At 35.2% G+C, this 22,085-nt stretch overlaps 1 protein-coding gene across 3 annotated transcripts in view; it reads left to right on the top strand.

Annotated features, from left to right (window-relative positions):
- Positions 1-22,085, top strand: part of PTPRQ (protein tyrosine phosphatase receptor type Q) — a 238,146-nt gene that overhangs the window by 43,988 nt on the left and 172,073 nt on the right. For all 3 annotated transcript variants that reach the window (XM_074402503.1, XM_074402504.1, XM_074402505.1), the window contains 7 exons: positions 7,019-7,199; positions 8,630-8,791; positions 8,892-9,071; positions 9,707-9,814; positions 10,166-10,447; positions 21,153-21,335; positions 21,701-21,802. In XM_074402503.1, coding sequence (XP_074258604.1) covers positions 7,019-7,199; positions 8,630-8,791; positions 8,892-9,071; positions 9,707-9,814; positions 10,166-10,447; positions 21,153-21,335; positions 21,701-21,802 — 1,198 coding nt within the window. The remainder of the gene's footprint in view (positions 1-7,018; positions 7,200-8,629; positions 8,792-8,891; positions 9,072-9,706; positions 9,815-10,165; positions 10,448-21,152; positions 21,336-21,700; positions 21,803-22,085) is intronic.

Below are 22,085 nucleotides of genomic sequence, written 5' to 3'. Positions count from 1 at the left end.
TGTTGATTCCTTTCCTCAGTACAAAAGATGTTGAATTATGCTTTCTGTGATACTCTAGTTGACAACTCAGGCAAAGGGCAAACGCTTAACCCTTTGCTCCTGCTGAGAAGGTCTTAAATTAGATACTGAGCTTTCTTAAGACTAGATGACAGGTTTTCTACTTCTGCTAATGACATCTATTGAATGGGCAGCCACACCTGTTTTTCTATGAGGTTAAGAGGTTCTAGAAAAACTTTTTTTTTTGTTTTTGTTTTTTTGATTCTGTCTCTATCTGGTCTGGAATTCTGGTCACACAGTAGATAGAACATGAGCTTTGGAGAAATACAAATTCGGATTTAAATTATGATTTTATCTGTCACTGGGCTATACAGCAAGTGGTTAAGAGTATAAACCAGGTTTAAACTCTGGTTCTGCCATTGCTACCTGTTTAACCCTGTGAAAGTTGGCCTGACCTCTTTGAACATCAGTTTCTTCTTCTTTAAGATAGTGATTATAAGTCCCTATAACAAAGGGTTAATAATGAGGATTTAATGGATTAATGTGTGTAAAGAGCTTAGAACTGCACCTGGCATATAGTGAGTGCTGCACTAGATAGTTGTGATCTATTGTGATAATTAATCTTGGCATAGGATCATCCACCTTAATTGCCACCCAATATTTCTTCTCTTATCCTCTCTCAATAAAAGGAGGCATTATGCTTCTTTTTCTGATTATATCTTTATTAGATCAGACTCATTTCTGATATTTCTGCTTCCCCATGTAATTGGTGTTTGGGTTTACCTTTCAGGAGATTGATGTGGGGAGACCAATATGACAGAAGCTTAAAATCCAAATGGTCCTGGGTTCCTGGCCTGGCTCTGCCATGTTCTAGGTCTATGGCTTTGTACAAACCAACTTTTGGAGATTTGGTGCCTTCATTTTTATAATAGGGCTTATATAGCCACCTTATAGGGTTGGGAGTAAATTACATAAGAAAGACAACTTGTGGTTTAGTGTGTTCTTTATTTGTTATTCCTTTCTTTGACCTTGGTACCTCTCTCAGGATAAGGACTCTCTTTTCCCATTTCAATTGATCTTCTGAAAACGTAGACTCCATTCCCCATCTCAATAACTCTTAAAATCCTTGAAATCTTGTTAGAAGTCACCAGTGACCTCCCCAGTGTCCAATACAAGGATTAATTAACACTTAACACTTTCTTTTTGGAGATGGAGTCCCCCTCTGTCATCCAGGCTGGAGTGCAGTGGCACAATCTCAGGTCACTGCAACCTTCACCTCCTGGGTTCAAGCAATTCTTCTGCCTCAGCCTCCCAAGTAGCTGGGACTACGAGTACATGCTGCCACACCTGGCTAATTTTTTGTATTTTAGTAGAGATGGGGTTTCACCATGTTGCCCAGGCTGGTCGTGAACTCCTAAGCTAAGGCAATCCACCTGCCTCAGCCTCCCAAAGTGCTGGGATTGCAGGTGTGAGCCACTGGGCTCAGCCAGATTAAATATTTTTAATCACCCTTGTGTTCTTATCTGTTTCAATATCTATCCCTATGTCCCCCACTTTTCAGCTTTTGACACTATTTGTTCCTTAATACTTTCTGCACTTTTATATACTGTGACATTGCAATCTTTTGGCTTTGTACAATTAAAAATGGAGAAAGTTTAAAAAGCTAACTCTCTATTTTCTAACTTTTTAGTAAAGATGTTCCACAGAGCTTTGGTTTCAGCTTTCTCATAACATTTTCTTTTGATTACCTCACAGTTTCAATCACTGCTTCCTATTTGTCTGACTTTTCTGCATTGCTTTCTACTCTGATGCTTCTCTCTGACACTCTGGATTCCTAATTGCAGCCATTTGTGGGAAGGTTCTGCCAGGGCTCATTACATCTAAATTAACTTCTCCCCATAAAACAAAACAGAAATCTTCTCTGAGCTAATAGGACCTGGTTCATGATGGGAAGGAAGATGTGACAATGGAATGAGGGCAGAGATCTTGGGACAGTGATAGTGACCTGTGCAGGCTCCCACAGGACACACAGGAAGGTCTGTCCAGACAATCACTAGCTTCAGTGTGTCCAAAGTAAGGCCTAAAGAGAAACTGACTTGAGGTCTCAGTATCTGGGTTTCGAATTTTCGAATCCCTCTGACTGGATGTAACACAGATCTCCAACATGAAGGTCATTGTCTAAGAAACCATGGTCTAGAAGGCTTTGAAAGTGAGCATTGTGGTGTTGATATATATATCTGGTTTGTCTTTTTGGATAGTGGAACCATTATTCTCTCTGTCCTGAAGGCTTGAAACCTTGGAGTCACTTCTGACTTAGATCCTACTTAGCATTCAATAGCCACTTAATGTTAAGGTCAGTTATTTCTACATCTGGAATGTGACTTGCCTGTCTTTCTTTTATTCCTGTATCTCCCACTTCAGCTCAGGATCCCCCTGGGCTACTGTTATCTCACTATATTAGTTTTCCATTGTTCTATAACAATTTTCCACAAACTTAACAGCTTAGAACAATAAATACTTATTATCTCACAGTTTCTTTGGGTCAGAAATCTAGATACAGTTTAGATGGGGTCTCCTCTTAGAGTCTCATAAGCCTGCAATGAATCTCATAAGCCTGCAGTTAAGGGACTAGCTGAGCTGTGTTCTCCTTTGGAGGCTTGACTAGAGAAGAATCCATTTCCAGCCTCACTAAGTTTTTTGGCAGATTTTATTTCCTTTTGACTGTGGAACTGAGTGCCCTGGATTCTTGGTGGCTCTTAGCTGGAGACAAGCACCTCACAGTTTTTTCCCATGTGGCCTTTTTCAACAAGGCCATTTACTTCATCAATCCAGTAAGTAGGGTCTATATAATGTGATCATGGGAGAGACATACTATTCCCTTTGCCTTATTCTATTGGTTAGATACAAATCATGGGTCTCAACTAACTCAAGAGGAGATTTTTACAAAGTAGGAACAACAGGAGGTGGGGATAGTGGGTATCTACCTGAGAGATTCTGCAATATGCTCCCCCAGCCTACTATTTTATATTTCAAACATCTATTAGAACAATCCTTCCAGATTTAAGTATATTATTTACATTATGAAAGTAACCTAATAAGAATTGATAACAGATGACAAAGATGTGTATGTATTTAAGTAACCTAGCTCTTCACTATCATTGCAGAAAATCAATAGATTCTAAAATAAATGTTAACAGAGTCGTATAAGTGTATTATTTAGTGTTTTAGAAGTAAACACTGTAAGAACTGAAAACAGGTGTGGTTTAAAGTGTTGCTTTCGGGAAGTAAGAAGTAAGGAGGGGCATAAACAGGGAATTGTTATTTTCACTATAAACCATTCACCATCATTTTTTGTAGCCATGTACATATATCATGATGATTAAACTTAAAAATATATTATAATATAACCCTTCTATGTTAGGCATTATTTTATCTCATTACCCTTACTAAAATTTTTTTCAAGTGGCTCCTATGATCTATTTGTTTCTGAATAAATATGGATTATTTAAACAAGCCAAAATGTGTATAAGATTTTACTTTCAATATTTAAATAAATATTTGAAAAATACATTAGCAAATTGAGACTCAAGGTTTGAACTCTTTTATTTCATATATATATATACATATATATATACACATATATATATGAACCTCATTCCTAATAAATGATGTGAATCCAACCTTAGCTGAGATCTTTGATCAACTACTCTAAGATAGCTACCACTGCAAAAGTAGCTCCTATCCTATAAGCTTTGTAGTATTCTTTGTTATGGCCCCGGAAGCATCTATTTCTTAAGTAACCATGAAATTTTAGGTGCTCTGTTAGGCACAGAAATCTACAGATGAATAAAAAACTACACTGTTCTTTATTTTGAACTGAAATATTTGTGTACTAGTGTTCATCAGGTGCTCCTAACTCTCCTCTCTAGACCAACACAGTAGTCTATATTAAAATACAGAGCATTTCTTAAGAATAAATCAAACATTTCATTAATATGACTCAGCAGGCCTCCAGTGAGCCTAAACTGATAGATATAATAGGGTTTTTAAGAAAATAAAGTCACATTTGCTATAATGAAGATTATTACATGTAAAATCAAGTTGGTTTATTCAGGTGGATTAGGAATTTAACTCTGAGACTCCTAATTCTTTCACATAAATTCCAAGAATTCCTGGGCAGCATATGCAAGGCCTTTCATGTTGACAAATTGTGACATTCTCTAACTCAATAGTTCTCAACCAGGGGCAATTCTGCTCTCCAAGAGACATTTGTTAATCTCTGAAGACATTTTCATTGTCACAACTGAGGTAGTTGGGGACCAGGGAAGCTGCTAAACATCCTACAGTGTATGGGACAGTCCTCACAACAGAAAATTATCTAATTCAGAATGTCAGTAGTGCTGAGATAGAGAACCTTGTATTAAGTCAGTGAGTCGATAATTTGTATGTGTTGCAATGGACTTTTTTATCTCCTATTTCTTTCATTTCTACTACTGCTTCTCTCTGCCCCTTCCCATTACTCTCTTAAAATCCAAATTCTTTCCTATCATTTTTGCTTTTAATATTATTACTTTTTTTTCCATTAGAAAAACCTAATTAACGTCTAATCTAATGTCTTTTCTTTAGAGGTTAAGTTTGAGAAATATTCACGACACGATACACTTAGCAATAACATTCTGGGTTGTTACAAAGCTAATGTTCAAATTATTGCCCTAGTCGTGGAGGGTTTTTCTAATGTCAGAATACCAGAATTTGGGAACCATTCACATAGTTAAAAGCATTCAGGTCAACTCTCACCTTGAAATGGCAGTTTGTCAGCAGAGATGCTTAACACATGTAATTGATGGGATGCTATGGTTTAACTCTCAATAATTTGTCTGACATGTGATAGAAAATATTGAGAGATTTAATGCAAAGCCATAGTTCAGGGGGAATTTCTTTGTACTACCTCTCTATAGTTCATTCTACAGTGCTTTGTGCACAGTAGATTTTCAAAGGGTGACTGATTGATAGTGGAAACAGCTGTGTGGTTTGGGCATAGAGTATTGACTGCACACCAGAGCTTCTCTGAGTTATGTGCTTGTGATTCCTGCCCTCCCTAATTTCCCTGTGGAGGCAGCACTGAAGTGAGCTGTTGTAAAATAGAAGACCTTTACTTTGTCCCATACAAGGACATAGGAACAAACCCATATAGAGTTCCCTATCCATAGTTCTTTATCACAACTTTTAAAAAGTAGTTTTTATGGGAAACCTGCTGCTTTTCTTGACAACACTTTTCTGGCTAGAGTTGCAACAAGATTCAGACAATTGCGTTTTGTAAATATTGGGAGGACTGAAGATATTTTTGACTTCATTTCTCTATTCTTTTATTTTTCAGAAGAGTTAGTATTTAAGTAATTTGCCTTTGTAGATAGTTAACTGAACTCCCATAAAATTTCTTGCTTTACTGAACTTACTTCTGAACATCTACGTTTCTTTCTTTTTTTTCTTTTTTTTTTTTTTTTAATAAATTCTAAGTGCTTTGATGTTCCTAAGGCTTAGAAAACCTGTTTTTGGCTCTCTGAGTGAAGACAACTCCAAAACATCTAAGATAATTAAAAGGCAGATAAGCCAAATCTTACAAACAACTGAAACCTATATTATGAATTAATTATGAACTCAGGGTAAAAAAGCATGAAATTGATAATGAATAGAATTATTTTTTTAAAAAAAGGGGTTTGGTGGTAAGTTTTGAAGCAGAACTTGAAAAATAATTAGTAAAAGAGAGTAGATTTTTCAGTATGTTCTTTTTCCAAAATTATGTTATTTTGGAAAATTTCACACAGGTTTCAAAATAGAAAGAGTCTAATAAGCCTCCATATACCTACCACCTGGATTCAGTAATCATCAATAAGCTACCATTCTTGCCTCAAATTTTTATATAAATTTCAGACTTAACATCATTTTGTTCCTATATACCTAAGCACAAATCTCTAAAAAATCGTGCACATTTCCATCCACAAAATAATGCCATGACCGCAATGAACAAAATTACTAATATCATCCTGGTATCATTTAACACCTAGACTACACTCAGATTTCTTTGATTATCTTCAAATCCTATATTGACTAGGTATATTCTAATTAGACTCCAAAGTTCACACATTGTACTTGTCTGTTAAGTTTCTTAAAGCAACATTTTCTTTGATTAACATGCATTTCCAAAGTCAACATTCTATACAAATATCCAATATAATTTGGTCAAAACACCTTTTCCCCATTTTATTTCAATCAATTATGCTAGTAGGAATGGAGAACGGAGAATCATCTTGCTAGCTCAACAAAAACCTCTACTGTATTCATCCATAATCTGTTCCTGATGTTTTCTCCTCAGTATTTGCCATTTTGGTGAACTTGACATGTGTGAATTACATTATAGGATATAGGAACAATTGCAGTTACTTTAAATATTTCTTAGGTCCAGAGTCTTGGACAGGTATGCCATGAATCTGGTGTGAAAACTATTAATATTACCATGTAGTTTTATTCTGGTATGTAACTTCACTCTATTATAAACTACTATCATTGATGTATATCAAGCAGGCATGTAGACCTCTCACACATGGTATACAAGTGAGGTCAGGTAATTAGAGAAGCAAAATACATCTAATACATCAGTATGCCTAGAACACTTACCATTGAGGGTGAGCAGTTACAATATTTCAGTCATGAAACCTTTGCATGAAGATGTCTTATCTTACCAAAAAGAAACTGATTCAAGTCAGAAACAAAATCTTTTTATTTCCAGAATACAGTATTGTTCTCTTAGGAAATACAGTGATCACAATGTGTTACAATGATGCAGGGTATTGGTAACTGGATAATGAAATTTTGGAATCTAAAGAAGACAGTGGTCATGGAAATATGTTATCTTTTATAACAATATGATTCCAAAGTTATAAATTTTTTTAAACTAATATTTGATTTACGTCATGAAGTGTAACTGTCACAGTCTTTTTAAAATATCTACTTTTAATTACAGTATATAAGTGACCCTATGGCTCCAGAAATTGTGAACATAGTAGAGCCAATGGTAGGATTATATGAGGGTTCAGCAGAGATGTCGTCTGACCTTCACTCACTTGCTACATTTATATATAACAATCATCCAGATAATAACTTTCCTGCAAGGAATAGAGCTGAAGACCAGAATTCACCAGTTGGTAGGTAGAATTTTGATTTTCTATAATGTGCATTCAAACCACCAGTGCTAGCTAGCACAGAAATGAACCTTAGCTTAGAGTTCAGACGTATTATTAATGGTCCATGGGCTGGAGTCGAATTTTTTTTAGCTGTCGGAAAACCTCATGCCAACAAATGGAAATGCCACACAGGCAGAAGCTGGCCCCTCCTAACCCATTTGACCTTCTTCCTGGAGAAAGTAGCACCCTAGAGTCTCTAGCCAAGCTGCATAGACAATCAGTTATTACAGTTGCCAAAGCAGGTGTGATGGGAAGGGATTAACATATCTTCAAATCATTTACAGGCCTCACACTCTACAGCTTTTGACTAATAGGTTTTCAAATGTCACTAAAGGTAAATAGGTCAGAAAGTTACAACTCTAGTGCACTGTGTGATAAACAGGTGTAGGTGACCCCAACGATGTGGTGATGTCATTAGTGTATACACTTGCTCTTCAGTGTCAGTGACTATTACAGTTTCTAAAAGGAGAATGCCATACATGGCAAATTAAAAATACTCAGGTGACACATATTATCTCTCTAGTTTTTCTAAAATGTTAAATGAGAAGAACATTTTATTTTATTACCTTTTCTCTAATTTGGTATTTGTCCCATTCCAAATTAAAAGTGTTATGTTATTCTATTTATGGTAGAATTAGTAAAAAAAAATCACATTACATTCAATATATGTTTATATTTCATTTATGGATCCATTTTTCTTGTGCAAAGATGACTGGAGGGCAACACTGAAAATTAAGAGGCCCATGATTCCTGATGTAGATGTTCCCTTAAATACTTCAAGTTTGGCCTAATTGCTACTTAAGAGTTTTGGAAACACAAGTTCTAAATAAAGTGAAAATTTAACGTTTGAAATCCTTCTTCTGGGATATTTATTTTTCAGTTACCCAAGCATACTTCCTTTAGAGAATTATTTGGTTTAATGAATGTATGAATGGATGGTGAAATCTGAGATCAAATAAAACTCTTTATTTCTTTAACTCTTGTACTAAAACCTGGTATTGATTTATAATATTTAATTATATATTATTGCCTTCTCTTTCTTTTTAGAAAACATTCCTAACAAGTTCTTTAAGTCATGCTTTCTTAAAAACACTAATGTCATGTTTCAGAGTAATGTATAAAAACTAGCAAAATTATATTATGAGCACAAAATGTTTATGGATATTATTGGGAGGTACTCAGAAATTCATAATAATACTTAATATAATCTCTGAAATTAATGCCTTTATGTTTACTATTTTTACACATCTACCTTTAATATAGGTTTATATGGAGAAATTAATTAATAAGGAGAAATCAGGTTTCAGATTTTTCTGTCTAAGGAAAAAATAATTTTGATTGCCAAGCCAAACACCTTTGTTTTTTTTTCTCTTTTTACTGAATTCAAATAGTAACTACAAGGAATCAGTATGTTACTGACATTGCTGCTGAACAGCTGTCTTATGTTATCAGGAGACTTGTACCTTTCACTGAGCACATGATTAGTGTATCTGCTTTCACCATCATGGGAGAAGGACCACCAACAGTTCTCAATGTTAGGACACGTGAACAAGGTAAGGATGTATTTCCTTTGAAACAATTACCTGCAAATATTTCTGTTGTACACTGTGATACTTTATCTTTTCATTCATATGTTCATTCTTCTTTTTTAAGTGCCAAGCTCCATTAAAATTGTAAACTATAAAAATATTAGTTCTTCATCTATTTTGTTATATTGGGATCCTCCAGAATATCCCAATGGAAAGATAACTCACTATACGATTTATGCAATGGAACTGGATACCAATAGAGCATTCCAGATAACCACTATAGATAACAGCTTTCTCATAACAGGTAGAAAACAACTTTTTTTTTTTTTTTGGTTGTTGTTACTGTTTGTTTTACATTTCTATTCTGATGGAAAATATTCATCTCCCCATGCTTTAAATGCTACAGAACACATGCTATGTCATTTTATATTTTGTTGTTTTGTGCCACCATGAATATCTTTTTAACATACTTGCATACGTAACTTGATTAAATGTGTTTTACTTTAACTATATTTACCCACAGATAAGTAGAAAGTATCAGATCACAAGTTGCATAGAAATTTACTTAACTCAAGGAATACTATATTTGGTAAATCAAGATAACTCACTATCGAAGAGTAGAATGAATGAATATAAACATCAGCTGAAGTAATTCAGCTGACATGGTATTTGTGCCAAGTCAACTCAACCCCCTGCAGTGTGCCAAAAAGTTACTTTTCACCTTTAAATTATTGCCTTAATATTTTAGGAAAGAACTTGAAATCACCAACATGGAAAGTCCTATAAGCCCAAGAATTTCGGGAGACTGCAGCTACTCGGAAGCTGATATAGATATCTAGTACCTCAAATAAATTATTCTCACTGGCCTTATATTAAATGGCACCGATCTCAAGAATATTATTTTAAGGACAGTAAACAGTCTGTCTATTGTTCTCATAGGGTTAAAGAAATACACAAAATACAAAATGAGAGTGGCAGCCTCAACCCATGTTGGAGAAAGTTCTTTGTCTGAAGAAAATGACATATTTGTGATAACTCCTGAAGATGGTAAGGATATCAGTTACAGTTTTAATTTTTTTTTAAAAAGTGGTTATACATGCTCACTGCTTTAATTCATGCCATCTCTAGGATCTAAAGCAACAAGCATGAATAAAAATATAGGTACTGGGCTGGGTGTGGTGGCTCATGCCTGTAATCTCAGCTCTGTGGGAAGTTGAGCTGGGCAGATCACCTGAAATCAGGAGTTCAAGACCAGCCTGGCAAACATGGTAAAACTCTATCTCTACAAAAATATGAAAATTAGCCAGGCTTAATGTCATGTGCCTGTAATCCCAGCTACTTGGGTGGCTGAGTGTATATATACATATATATACTGAAAATCTTCTTTTCTTCCCCCAGAACCGGAATCATCACCTCAAGATATTGAAGTAATTGACATTACCGCAAATGAAATAAGGTTGAAGTGGTCACCACCTGAAAAGCCCAATGGAATCATTATTGCTTATGAGGTGCTATATAAAAATATAGATACTTTATATATGAAGAACACATCAACAACAGGCATAATTTTAAGAAACTTAAGACCTTACACCCTCTATAACATTTCTGTAAGGTCTTATACCAGATTTGGTCATGGCAATCAGTTATCTTCTTTACTTTCTGTAAGGACTTCAGAGACTGGTGAGTTTTTGTTTTGCTTTGTTTAATAGTACATAGTAATATAGTGAGCATAGCTGACAATTGCCATGTTGTATACATAACCTAAAATCCCTCATTATTTTGTTTTGTATAATCCAGAAATTAATTTTCTTTTCCTGGCAAAAGCGCAGGTAAAGGTTATTGTACAAATTTTTAAAGTCTGATTTATATAAGGGAATGCTTAATTAAAATCTGTGAATTTTCAAATGAAAATACCTTGAGAAACCAAGGATTCTTTCAATGTACCTATAAATTTTAGGTTGAATGGCTACTTGCTTTCAAATGAGGTAAAAGCAGAGACATAGGAATAGATTCTTAGATTCTAATGATGTATCTATATAGAGTAGGAGCACAAAAATGGTATGCCTGGAGAAGACTTATGGAGGAGACAGCATTTGGCTTGGATCTTAATGAGGATGGTGGGTTGGGCAGAAAGATGTTATAGAGCAGGGGTCCCCAACCTTTTTGGCACTGGGGACAAGTTTCATGGAAGACAGTTTTTCCCTGGACTGGGGAGAGAAGCGGGGATGGTTTTGGGATGATTCAATTATATTACATTTATTGTGCACTCTATTTCTATTATTATTACATTGTACTATATAATGAAATACAATTCACCGTAATGTAGAATCAGTGGGAGCCCTGAGCTTGTTTTCCTGCAGCTAGATGATCCCATCTGGGGGGTGATGGGAGACAATGACAGATCATCCAGCATTAAATTCTCATAAGAAGCACACAGCCTAGATCCCTTGCATGGGCAATTCACAATAGGATTTGTATTCCTATGAACATCTAATGTCGACACTCATCTGACAGGAGGCAGAGCTCAGGCAGTAATGTAAGCGATAGGTAGTGACTGTAAATACAGAAGCTTTATGCCTCTCAACTCCTGCTGTGCGGCACAGTTCCTAACAGGCCACTGGCTGGTTCTAGTTCGTGACCCTGGGATTGGGAACCCCTGTTATAGAGGTTGCTGGATGGGTTGGGAGAGGATATCCCATCTAAAGGAAATAATACAAGCAAGGAATTACTTGTGTTTTAGTTTCAGTGAAACTAGAATAAGACAGTTTGTCTGATAATCTTATTTTATTGTTTATATTGTGTTAAAATTATATATAGGTAGCATAACTGTTAGGCCAATTCTACAGTGTATTTTGAGAATTGATAACTAAAAGTAAAGTTAACATTGTATTTGTACATTTAAAAGGATAAATATTTACTGACTAGCTACTGGTGGAACCACATGAAATTACCATTTTTACAGGTCACAAATGGCTAAATATCAGCAATTTCATATGGTTCAGTCAGATATTATACATGAATGTCTGTCTTGACCTTGAGGATCTAGAAATCTAGTAAAGTAGCTTACTTTTGAAAGAAAGTATCCTGTTGAGACTATTCACAGAAATGAATACCATGGGATGATATAAAAGAGCCCATAGATAATGGCAATATTTGAAATTGCAGGAAGAAGAAAGTAATTTTACATGATCAAGAGCCTTAAAATGACACTTAATTGGTATTAAAACATATATTGCCATGTTTCCTTGCTTTTATAGGTATTGTACCTAAAATAAGTATTTTTGAGAAAAATACCTGCTCTTTAATGACTCAGTTTTATTTTGCAGTGGGTCAAGGAAATAAAACTTGGATATTTTCAGCACCTATTAAGTGTCATGGGCTCTGCTAATGGGTTTCACACAAACTGTCTTTTTAAAATTCTAAACCAAAGCAATACAATATTGCTATCTTCACAGAAAACTGAGTCTAATGAAAAACTGAGTGTTTGAGAGGTTCATTCATTCAAAAAATATGCCAGGCTCTACTGGGATAAGAAGAAAAGGAGGATTTCCTTTCCTCCTCAAGTTTTATTAGTTGGTGGGTGTTTAATTTGCCTAATGTCACCAGCTGGAAAGTGATGAGCTGTAATTAGAATCCAAACCTATCTGACTGTAAAATCCATTTTCCTTTCACAGTACATGCTGTTTTGGAAGTAATCAATAAAGCTGGTAAATTGTAAACTATATCTAAGATCTTTCTTTTCATTGTTACAGTGATATTGTGTTGTTAGGCTTCTGCCCAGCATGGGAAGGAAAGTAATAACTTTGAAAGATTCTATTGTGATATGAAAGAATAGCCATTTTTATGAATGCTTATCAAGTATTTTGTTTAACTGGCCACAGCATCAAGAACACCTTATTTTAATAATGAATGATAAAGGATTTTTTTTTTGCTTTCTGATTATTACATGTGTGTAATTTTTTACTTAGTATGGAAAATGTAATCTTAGTTTCTGTTGTATTATCTGTTTGTATGCATTTAATTCCAAGGAAGGGACAATCAGCTTTAAGTGAATATAAATTTTTAGATTTAGTTTAAAATGCAAATTTTAATTTTGGAAAGTATCTTAGAAAACATGCAGAACCCTTTATTTTTTAGGTGAGGAGACCTAAGACCTTTTGGGTAAAAGGACTCATAAATCATAGGACATAAGAAATAAAGATGGGGCTAAAGGACTTCTGGCCCCCATTATTAGTCTAATTTAATAGGCCTCTGAGATGGCTAAGAAAGTAAAGAGAAGGGGAAAACAACTTATCCCATGATTCTGTAGCCAGGCCTAACAATAAGAGAATAGGATTTAGGGCTGGGCGCAGTGGCTCATGCTTGTAATCCCAGCACTTTGGGAGGCTAAGGCAGGTAGATCATGAGCTCGGGGGTTCAAGACCAGCCTGGCCAAGATGGTGAAACCCTGTCTCTTAAAAATACAAAAAAATAGCTGGGCATGGTGGCAGGTGCCTGTAATCCCAGTTACTTGGGAGACTGAGGCAGAGAATTGCTTGAACCTGGGAAGCAGAGGTTGCAGTGAGCCTAGATTGCACCACTGCATCCCAGCCTGGTGACAGAGCAAGATTCTGTCTTGAGGAGGGAAAAAAGAATATAGGGTTTAATGCCCATCTTCCTAATATCTGGCTTTCTGCCCTAAGTTAAGATAGTCTCAAGGTCTGTGCACTTTCCACCTGGATGAAAATGGAAGACAGCGGATTCTACATTAGTGAGTTTTCCTAGATTATGTTTGTTACTATTAAACCACCAACTTTAGCTCCTTTGGCAAAAGAGGAAACTAGAATGTTAAATTGGTTCTCAAGTGTTATTTGAAGCAAGCTGAGCTCAAGAGCAACTATTTTTCTGTGTTTAGGCTCAAAATAATCTTATTAAATACAGTAATTATAACTTCTATTCATGTAAAAAATATGGATCACTCTTCAATATTGTTTCATGAGAAATTGAGTGATGTGTTAACTCAGTGATGTGTTAATGTTGCTAATTACAAATAGGAGTAAATTATTTGGTTAAATGCTTTACTTTTTTAAGAGAAAGAGTTTGCTAATGCTTGGAAGTAAACCATTCTTGTGTTCAAGCAGGAAAGATCAATGTAAGATTAATTCTGTGTATGTGTGTGTGTATATCTCTGTGTGTGTTTTAAACATAGAATGTGCAGTTTTCCAACAAACTTAAGATTCGTTTTTATTTTCTCATACGTAGAGTGCAATAATCGTAAATACAACTTTGAGAATTTCCCATACAGATTACTTTTTTGATGATGTATATAGATTCTCTTTCCTTTTTAAGACGTAACTATCTTTAAATAAGCCTTTAACACTTTGTCTGATCCAGTGCAACAACCATGAGTGAATAATAACTTAGATGTTGACCAAAATTCTGTGTAGAACCCCATACATTTATTTGTATTAATGAATAACATTTTAAAATGTGTCTGCATAGATTAAAGCCATATATGCCAAACAATAGGCTTTTGCAGATTCAAGATAACTTCCCTTTTTACTATCATCATGGACTATGTATTTTTTTTTGTTTTAGAATTTTAATAGGTTCAGCTTATTCCAACTGATTATAATCTCAGTTGTTTACTTTATAAAATATTTCTACAATTGGGGTACACTCTATGCCATTTCAGAAAATTCTAAGTGCATCATCACTCTTCAAAATCAGTAAGTCATTGAGCCTGTCTTGCTTTATCTACCTGATGATCCAGCAATAGTTATTCCCTAAGATAAATGGATAAAAATGCAAAGAATATCAGCTTTGAGTGAGGAATGTATATTTACACACTGACTACTGGTGGTAGGCAGACAACTCCAGAGGGAAAACTTAAATCTAATGGGAAATTTTCAAACTCAGAAATTACATTGAGCTATAAAATTCAAGCATAGCATCATGAATTATCCTTTTGTAATTAAAGAGATTTTCAACTCAATCTTATATCTGTTTCTTTCTTGTTTTTAATATACTCTGTATTATATTAAGTATATTCATTCACTGAACAGATTTTTTGGATTCCATATCATGTTCTACCACTGTACCAGACAGTATAGCTATAGCAGTAAACAAGACACAATCAATCTCTACCTAGTGAATTGTCTAGTGAAAGTTGACACCAGACAATTAGAAGATTAGAAATTAGAAAATAAATCAGTAAACAACTTGTGATTTTTGGTAGTCATAAGCTCTACTAAGTGAAAAATATCAAGGATAGAAGAGAGAAAGTTAGAGTAGTGAGTGGGCTATTTGATATGGAGAACTGAGGAAAAGCCACACTGAGAGGTTATATTTGCCCAGAGATATTAATGAGGTACAGGATTAAATAAGATGAGAATAAGGATGAAAAGTGTTCCAGAGGAAGAATAGCAATTGCCAACTTCTTGTACAGGAAAAAAACTGTGGAGTTGGAGCAGAGCAGGGCATTTTTGTCACTTGAACAGTGTGAGTTGGGGTAGAGAATTTGCAGATGAGGAAAGAGCAGAGGTGGATCATGAGATTCTTGGGTGCCATTCTAGGAACTTTGGAGTTTAATTTTAATGAGGAGCTTTTGGAGAGTTATGAAATGGGAACATTATATGATTTACAATTTTAGGAGATTGCTGCTGAATATGTTGGATGTTGAAGTAAAGAGAACAATCAAGATAAACTACTAGATTTTTGGTCTGAGCCTCTGGGTGAGTGGTGGTACCATTTATTTAGATGGGGAATTTCAAGTAAGGGGTCAATATGGAGAACCTCCAGGAGTTCTGTTTGGAACATATTTGAAATATCCAAGTGCCATTATGAAGGCAATTAAATAAATATGTTTAAAGCTCAGGGAAAAGATCCAGAGCTGAATTTATAATTTGGAGCCTCACCATGTCTTTGGTATTCAGCCAAGGGATGAGGATATAGTCAGATCACTGGAGAATAGATGGAGATGTTAAGAAGCCTACAGCTATGTCGTGGGTAACATGACACATAGACTTTGAGAAGAACCAATCAAGGACAAAGCGAAGTCACCAGATGTAGAAGGAAAACTATAATGTTTTCCTTTTTTTATTTTTTTAATTTTTATTTATTTTATTGCATTTTAGGTTTTGGGGTACATATGAAAAACATGCAAGATTGTTGCATAGGTGCACACGTGGCAGTGTGATTTGCTGCCTTCCTCCCCATCACCTATATCTGGCATTTCTCCCCATGCTATCTCTCCCCAACTCCCACTGTCCCTCCCCTATTTCCCCCCGACAGACCCCCATGTGTAGTGCTCCCCTCCTTGTGTCCACGTGTTCTCATTGTTCAACACTCACCTATGAGTGAGAACATGTGGTGTTTGATTTTCTGCTCTTGTGTCAGTTTGCTGAGAATGATGGTTTCCAGGTTCATCCATGTCCCTACAGAGGACACAAACATCGTTTTTGATGGCTGCATAATATTCCATGGTGTATAATGTTTTCAAAGCTAAGTGAATAAAGATTTTCAAATAGAAGCAATTTATTCCCTGTGTCAAATGCTACTGAAAAGTAAAGTAAGATGGAGCATACAATTGATTAGTGCTTTAGCAAGAATGAAGATCACTGGTGACTTTACAGGAGTAGGTTTAACAGAAAAAAAATGGAGAAAAATGAAGTGAAATTAATAGAGTATGATAGGCAATACAATTGCAGGAAACGAGGAATGGCAAATTTTGAGGAATTTTGATATGAAGTGGAGAGTAGACTTGAGTAATAGCTGAAGGAGCAAGTGCCATCAAAAGAAGACTTTATAAAAACCATAATGTAGGCTGGGCGCAGTGGCTCAAGCCTGTAATCCCAGCACTTTGGGAGGCCGAGGCGGGTGGATCACAAGGTTAAGAGATCGAGACCATCCTGGTCAACATGGTGAAACCCCATCTCTACTAAAAATACAAAAAATTAGCTGGGCATGGTGGCACATGCCTGTAATCCCAGCTACTCAGGAGGCTGAGGCAGGAGAATTGCCTGAACCCAGGAGGCAGAGGTTGCGGTGAGCCGAGATCGCGCCATTGCACTCCAGCCTGGGTAACGAGAGCGAAACTCTGTCTCAAAAAAAAAAAAAAAAAACAAAACAAAAACGAAAAAAAACCCATAATGTATATTACAGTGTATGTGTGTTCACATGTATCGCTGTCCAGCTTTAAGTATAAAGTCTCTGAACAGGCAGAAGGAATAAAATCTAGTGCAGACCTGGGAGGATAGAGCTTGGAAAGGAAGAAAGAGGGAAAGCATTTGAAAAAAATTGAGGTTGAATGATAATGTAGTTCTTTTCTCAGTGTTTTTATTTTTGCAATGTAATGAGAAGCAAGTTTATTAGCTTCAAATAAAGAGTGGGAGGGCATCTCAGAGTACGTGAAAAGAGAAGATGATGGAAACACACTTTAAAGAGTGGCAGACTGAATTAACTAAAATAAAAACATTGACTATCAGGAAATGAAAAGGATCCATTTGAGATTTGAGATTATAAATTTAAGTGGGACCAGTTAGCATGGAATGGTGTTTTATTCAGCTATTGCACTGGGTATGTGAAGCCAGCAGAGTTTTGTTTAACTCCAATTGTAACTTTGCCAGGAAAGTTAAATAGAAACAATAGGAATTGATGGATACTGTTAGGCAGTGATTACAGTGACTGTGGACTCTAGCCTGAGTATGTAGGGAAATGAAGACATAAGAAAGTTGATGCACAGTGAAGATTTGATGAGGGTCAAAGAATTGTTGGATTCAAAGTATAAGGGTCTGTAAGCTGGAAAAATAGGTGTTGGTTGTCAAGGAAAGGAATAATGGCAGTTATTGATAATGACAAAGTCTTAGGTGTTGCCACGAAAGCCAGTGAAATAAGGTGGGGTAAAGTAAGGTTGGAGAAAAGATTATTGGAATTATAGAGATAAAAGAATATAGAGTCCAGGGAACTGGATAGATCATTTGCATGGATCTTGACATTTCTGAGGGGTAGGGAAGAAGTCAATCATCAAAATGTTAGATAGCATCTTTAAGATGTTCAAAGAAGTGACAGAGTTATTACCAGTTGTCTGTCTTAAAGAGGGGTAGGATGTGATGGCATTTAATGGAATGGGGCTTCAAAGGATCTGTGGTTCTTGAGGAAGAAAAAAGGAGTAAGAAATGCAACTATCCAACTCCTAGGCACTATGGTTAGTGGGATTATGGGAGAAAAACAAACATGATACCCAAGAAGGCTAAACTGTAGTAATTGATCAGCAGGTCCAAGATGTCACTTAAAGCCAGAAAGTTAATAAAGCATTCAGGGTAGTTTTTGAGGATTTTTTTCAATGTAATAGGTTGGCCTGGGAAAACACTAGAGAAGATTTAGGGTATTTAGGATAGAAAGGATCGTGGAATTATATTGCTACATCGAAGTATGCATTGAATTGCAATACTCTCAAAGTATTAAAAGTATGAATATTTTTCAATTAGTTTTTCCTATTAAGTATGCCTTGGCACAATAGCCCAATAACTGGTAACAATCGAGGGGAGGGACATTATGTCTACACTTCTAAGGTTTCTGAATTTTATTTCTCTACTAAATTTATTAGTAGTAGTTTTTATATCCATTCCATTTAGAATATTAATTAAAAAGTTTAATTTCTTTCATTTGAAATAAAAGATTCGTAACAGGACTCTTGAATGGCAGTAATATTTACATATTTAGTTTATATTGTTTAACACTCAGGTTAATTATTTATGTTATTGTTCTATGTACTCAATTTTTTTTTTTTTTTTTTGAGACGGAGTTTCACTCTTGTTATCCAGGCTGGAGTGCAATGGCGCGATCTCGGCTCACCGCAACCTCCGCCTCCTGGGTTCAAGCAATTCTCCTGCCTCAGCCTCCCGAGTAGCTGGGACTACAGGCATGCACCACCATGCCCAGCTAATCTTTGTATTTTTAGTAGAGACGGGGTTTCACCATGTTGACCAGGATGGTCTTGATCTCTTAACCTCGTGATCCACCCGCCTCAGCCTCCCAAAGTGCTGGGATTACAGGCTTGAGCCACCCCGCCCGGCTTATGTACTCAATTTTTAAACCATTATCTTGACTACTCTGATCTTTCATCTGTGGTAAATAGTTTTCTACCTGAAGTGCATTGTCTACAATTTCATTTATTTAGGGTGTGTTGATGGCATTATCCCTCAGTTTTTCTTATTGCCTGAATATTTTTGGTTTTCTACCGTTATTTTTCTGGGTATGGAATTCAGGTTGTTTTGAGTTGATGTTGATTGTCAGTCTAATTGTCGTTCCTATGTAGATAATTTGTTTTCTTTCTGGTACTACTGTCAAGATGGTTTCTTCTTTGGTATTCTGTATTTTCACAATGATATATCTAAATATGGTTTAACAAAATTTCTGCTTGGGATTTACTGAAATTCTTTGATTTGATGTTTGATATCTTTGAATAATTTTGATGAGCCTCAGCGATTATCTCTTTAAATATTTCTTTGTTTTCTCTATTATTTTAGACCCCCTTCCAGATAGATATCATCTGTCAACTGCCATTTTATCTTTTCCATAACTGTCTTCTTTGAGCTGCATTCTTGATAATTTCTTCAATACTATCATCATTTTCACTAAAGTTCTCTTCTTCTCTATCTAATCTGCTCTTTAATACCTCAAGATAATTTTAATTTTATTTATTTTGTTCTGTTCCAGAAGGTCTATCTTGTTCTCTTTAAAACTTGCGTGGTTATTTAATATTATTTACCATTATTTAAATAATTATTTGTCCATATTTTAAAGTATGTCTGATTTCTTGAAACATATTAAACATTTCTATGTTAATATCTGGATTCTCAAAATCTGGCTACTGTGTATGTGTGAGTGTGTGAGTGTGTGTGTGTGTGTGTGTGTGTGTGTGTGTGTTTCCCTTTTCTTTGCTGACTTTCACTACTGATATCTGATTTGCTTGTATGTTTAGTTATTTTATCAGTGAGCTCATATTCTTTGAAACTTTAGCTGTGAGAAATGTATGTGGTTTATGTTGAAGTTGAGTTCCTCCATTGAGGATTTATATTTACTTCTTCTAGTTGCTTAAGATCAATAGCAGCTCAGGACTACAGTTTTATTTTACCTTAAATTCTGAAGTGGAGGTTTCTCCAGGGTATGCATAGGTGTCATGGATTTAGTCCACATATGCTCATGGGGATAGGCTTATAATTCCAAAACAGCATAATTTTTATTTCTTTTCTACCTCTCCACCCAGAGGAGTGGCAAGAGAGAGAGAGAAAAGTTTCCTTTCTGTCCTCTCCGCATGGTGAGTTTATTTCTCTCTCCTCATTCCCTGAGAATGAATGCACCACATTGCACAAGACCAGGAGTTACCACTCACATAGACTTCTATGGCACATATAGAAGAATCTAAAGTATCCCCTAGATTGTTCAATATAATAACCCTGGTTAAAGTTGCATTCTTTTGGGGTTTCAGGTCCTTCTGCAGGGATATATCACTCATCCTTCAGCTGGCCCCAGGGGTTTATAGTCTTTCTCTGGCACACTATACACCAGGATTAATCAATCTACTACAAGGCAAAACTGGCTTTAGTTTTTTCCTTCTTACTATTTCTGTCTTACATTTTGTTTGCATGTTTGTTTTACTATGACTTTTTCTGGCCAGCCATCACTGAATTATAACTTTCTTGTCAGCACCTCAATTTCTTAAAGAAAATTTATTTTAACGTTATACAGAGTGTTCATTATTTTAAGTAAGATATTCACTCAGTTTAGGGTATCTGTTCCAATATTTTACCAGAATTCGAATCTCATATATGGTTTTGTACTCAGAGGTACATAGAAAACTATTTTACACATAATATATTCAATATAAAAATGTTGTTAGATACAGAAAAGAAGTGTTTCAGTTAATGATATCCCGTATTCCTGGGAGTCGGTTTTGCTGCCAGGTCATAATATGCAACCTCACATCTAGGAGGGGCTCCTTGTCTTGTCATGGACCTTATTGTCAACCAACACTAACCTACTGATCTTTTTTCTTACTATTATTAATGAGGGCCAAAATAAAGTTTTAAGTGTTTTAAAATTCTCTTTCTTGCATTTGTGTGTTCTGCAGTGCAAGATAGATTCATATAGTCCCAAGTATTTTAGTAAACATATCATCTTACTTATTTTGTGGAATCATAGTAGCGTTTTTTTTTTGAATGACAATGTTTCTTATACAGCTGTAAGTACTATAATTTATCTACACCTTATTTCATTTAGGATGTTTATTACAATTATATTCCCATGAATGTTCACATGTAAATAATGTAGTGTACTTCAATGACAATTTCATAGATCTTTGGAATAAAATTGTTTTATGTATCTATGTTTTTGTTTCTTTCAGTGCCTGATAGTGCACCAGAAAATATCACTTACAAAAATATTTCTTCTGGAGAGATTGAGCTTTCATTCCTTCCCCCAAGTAGTCCCAATGGAATCATACAAAAATATACAATTTATCTCAAGAGAAGTAATGGAAATGAAGAAAGAACTATAAATACAACCTCTTTAACCCAAAACATTAAAGGTAAAAGAACAAATCTAATATTGTATACTTGCATTTCTAATAACAGAGTAGCCACACATATTAGCTTCATGTCAATAGTTTGATATTATTTTCATGCAGGGTATTACAGTTTTGTCTTTTTGGTTAAATAAACTAGGAGTTTATAATAAGTCACATGAAAGAATATTGTAGGTCCATACTTTTCCCCGTTATCCTAAATCATTTTGTCTTCATGAATAGGAGCTACTGTTGCCAAAGAATGACATTTTCACTTATTTTTTATTTTTGGAAGATTGTTGTATTGAGAACCATTTCATAGTTTGCCTCTCGCATATTATTAAAGGATATTTTTTAAGTTTCAACTTACCAATTTTATTTCAATTTAGGACTGAAGAAATATAGCCGATATACCATTGAGGTGTCTGCTAGTACACTCAAAGGTGAAGGAGTTCGGAGTGCACCCATAAGTATATTGACTGAGGAAGATGGTAAATACAATAGTGGATATTGATATACTTTGATTCTATAACATTTCAAGAAATATACATATAGAATGAAACAATGTAAAAACTTATCTAGTCATGGGTATCAGTTGTGTACCATGCCAGCATTATACAGAAATTTCATTGTCATGGTGTAAAAGAAGCTAGCGACATCAGATTTACAATCAGTAAAATCAGGCAAAAATGCTTTTTATTTTTCTAAAGTCATCTGTCCTCTGTAAAAAAAAAAAAAAAAAAAAAATCATGTTTTTCCAAGGGAATTTTTAAG

The sequence above is a fragment of the Saimiri boliviensis genome, chromosome 7 (assembly GCF_048565385.1).
Source record: "Saimiri boliviensis isolate mSaiBol1 chromosome 7, mSaiBol1.pri, whole genome shotgun sequence".
Lineage (NCBI taxonomy): Eukaryota > Metazoa > Chordata > Mammalia > Primates > Cebidae > Saimiri > Saimiri boliviensis.
Note: the sequence above shows the minus strand (reverse complement) of the source record. Positions and strands in the feature narration are given on the sequence as shown.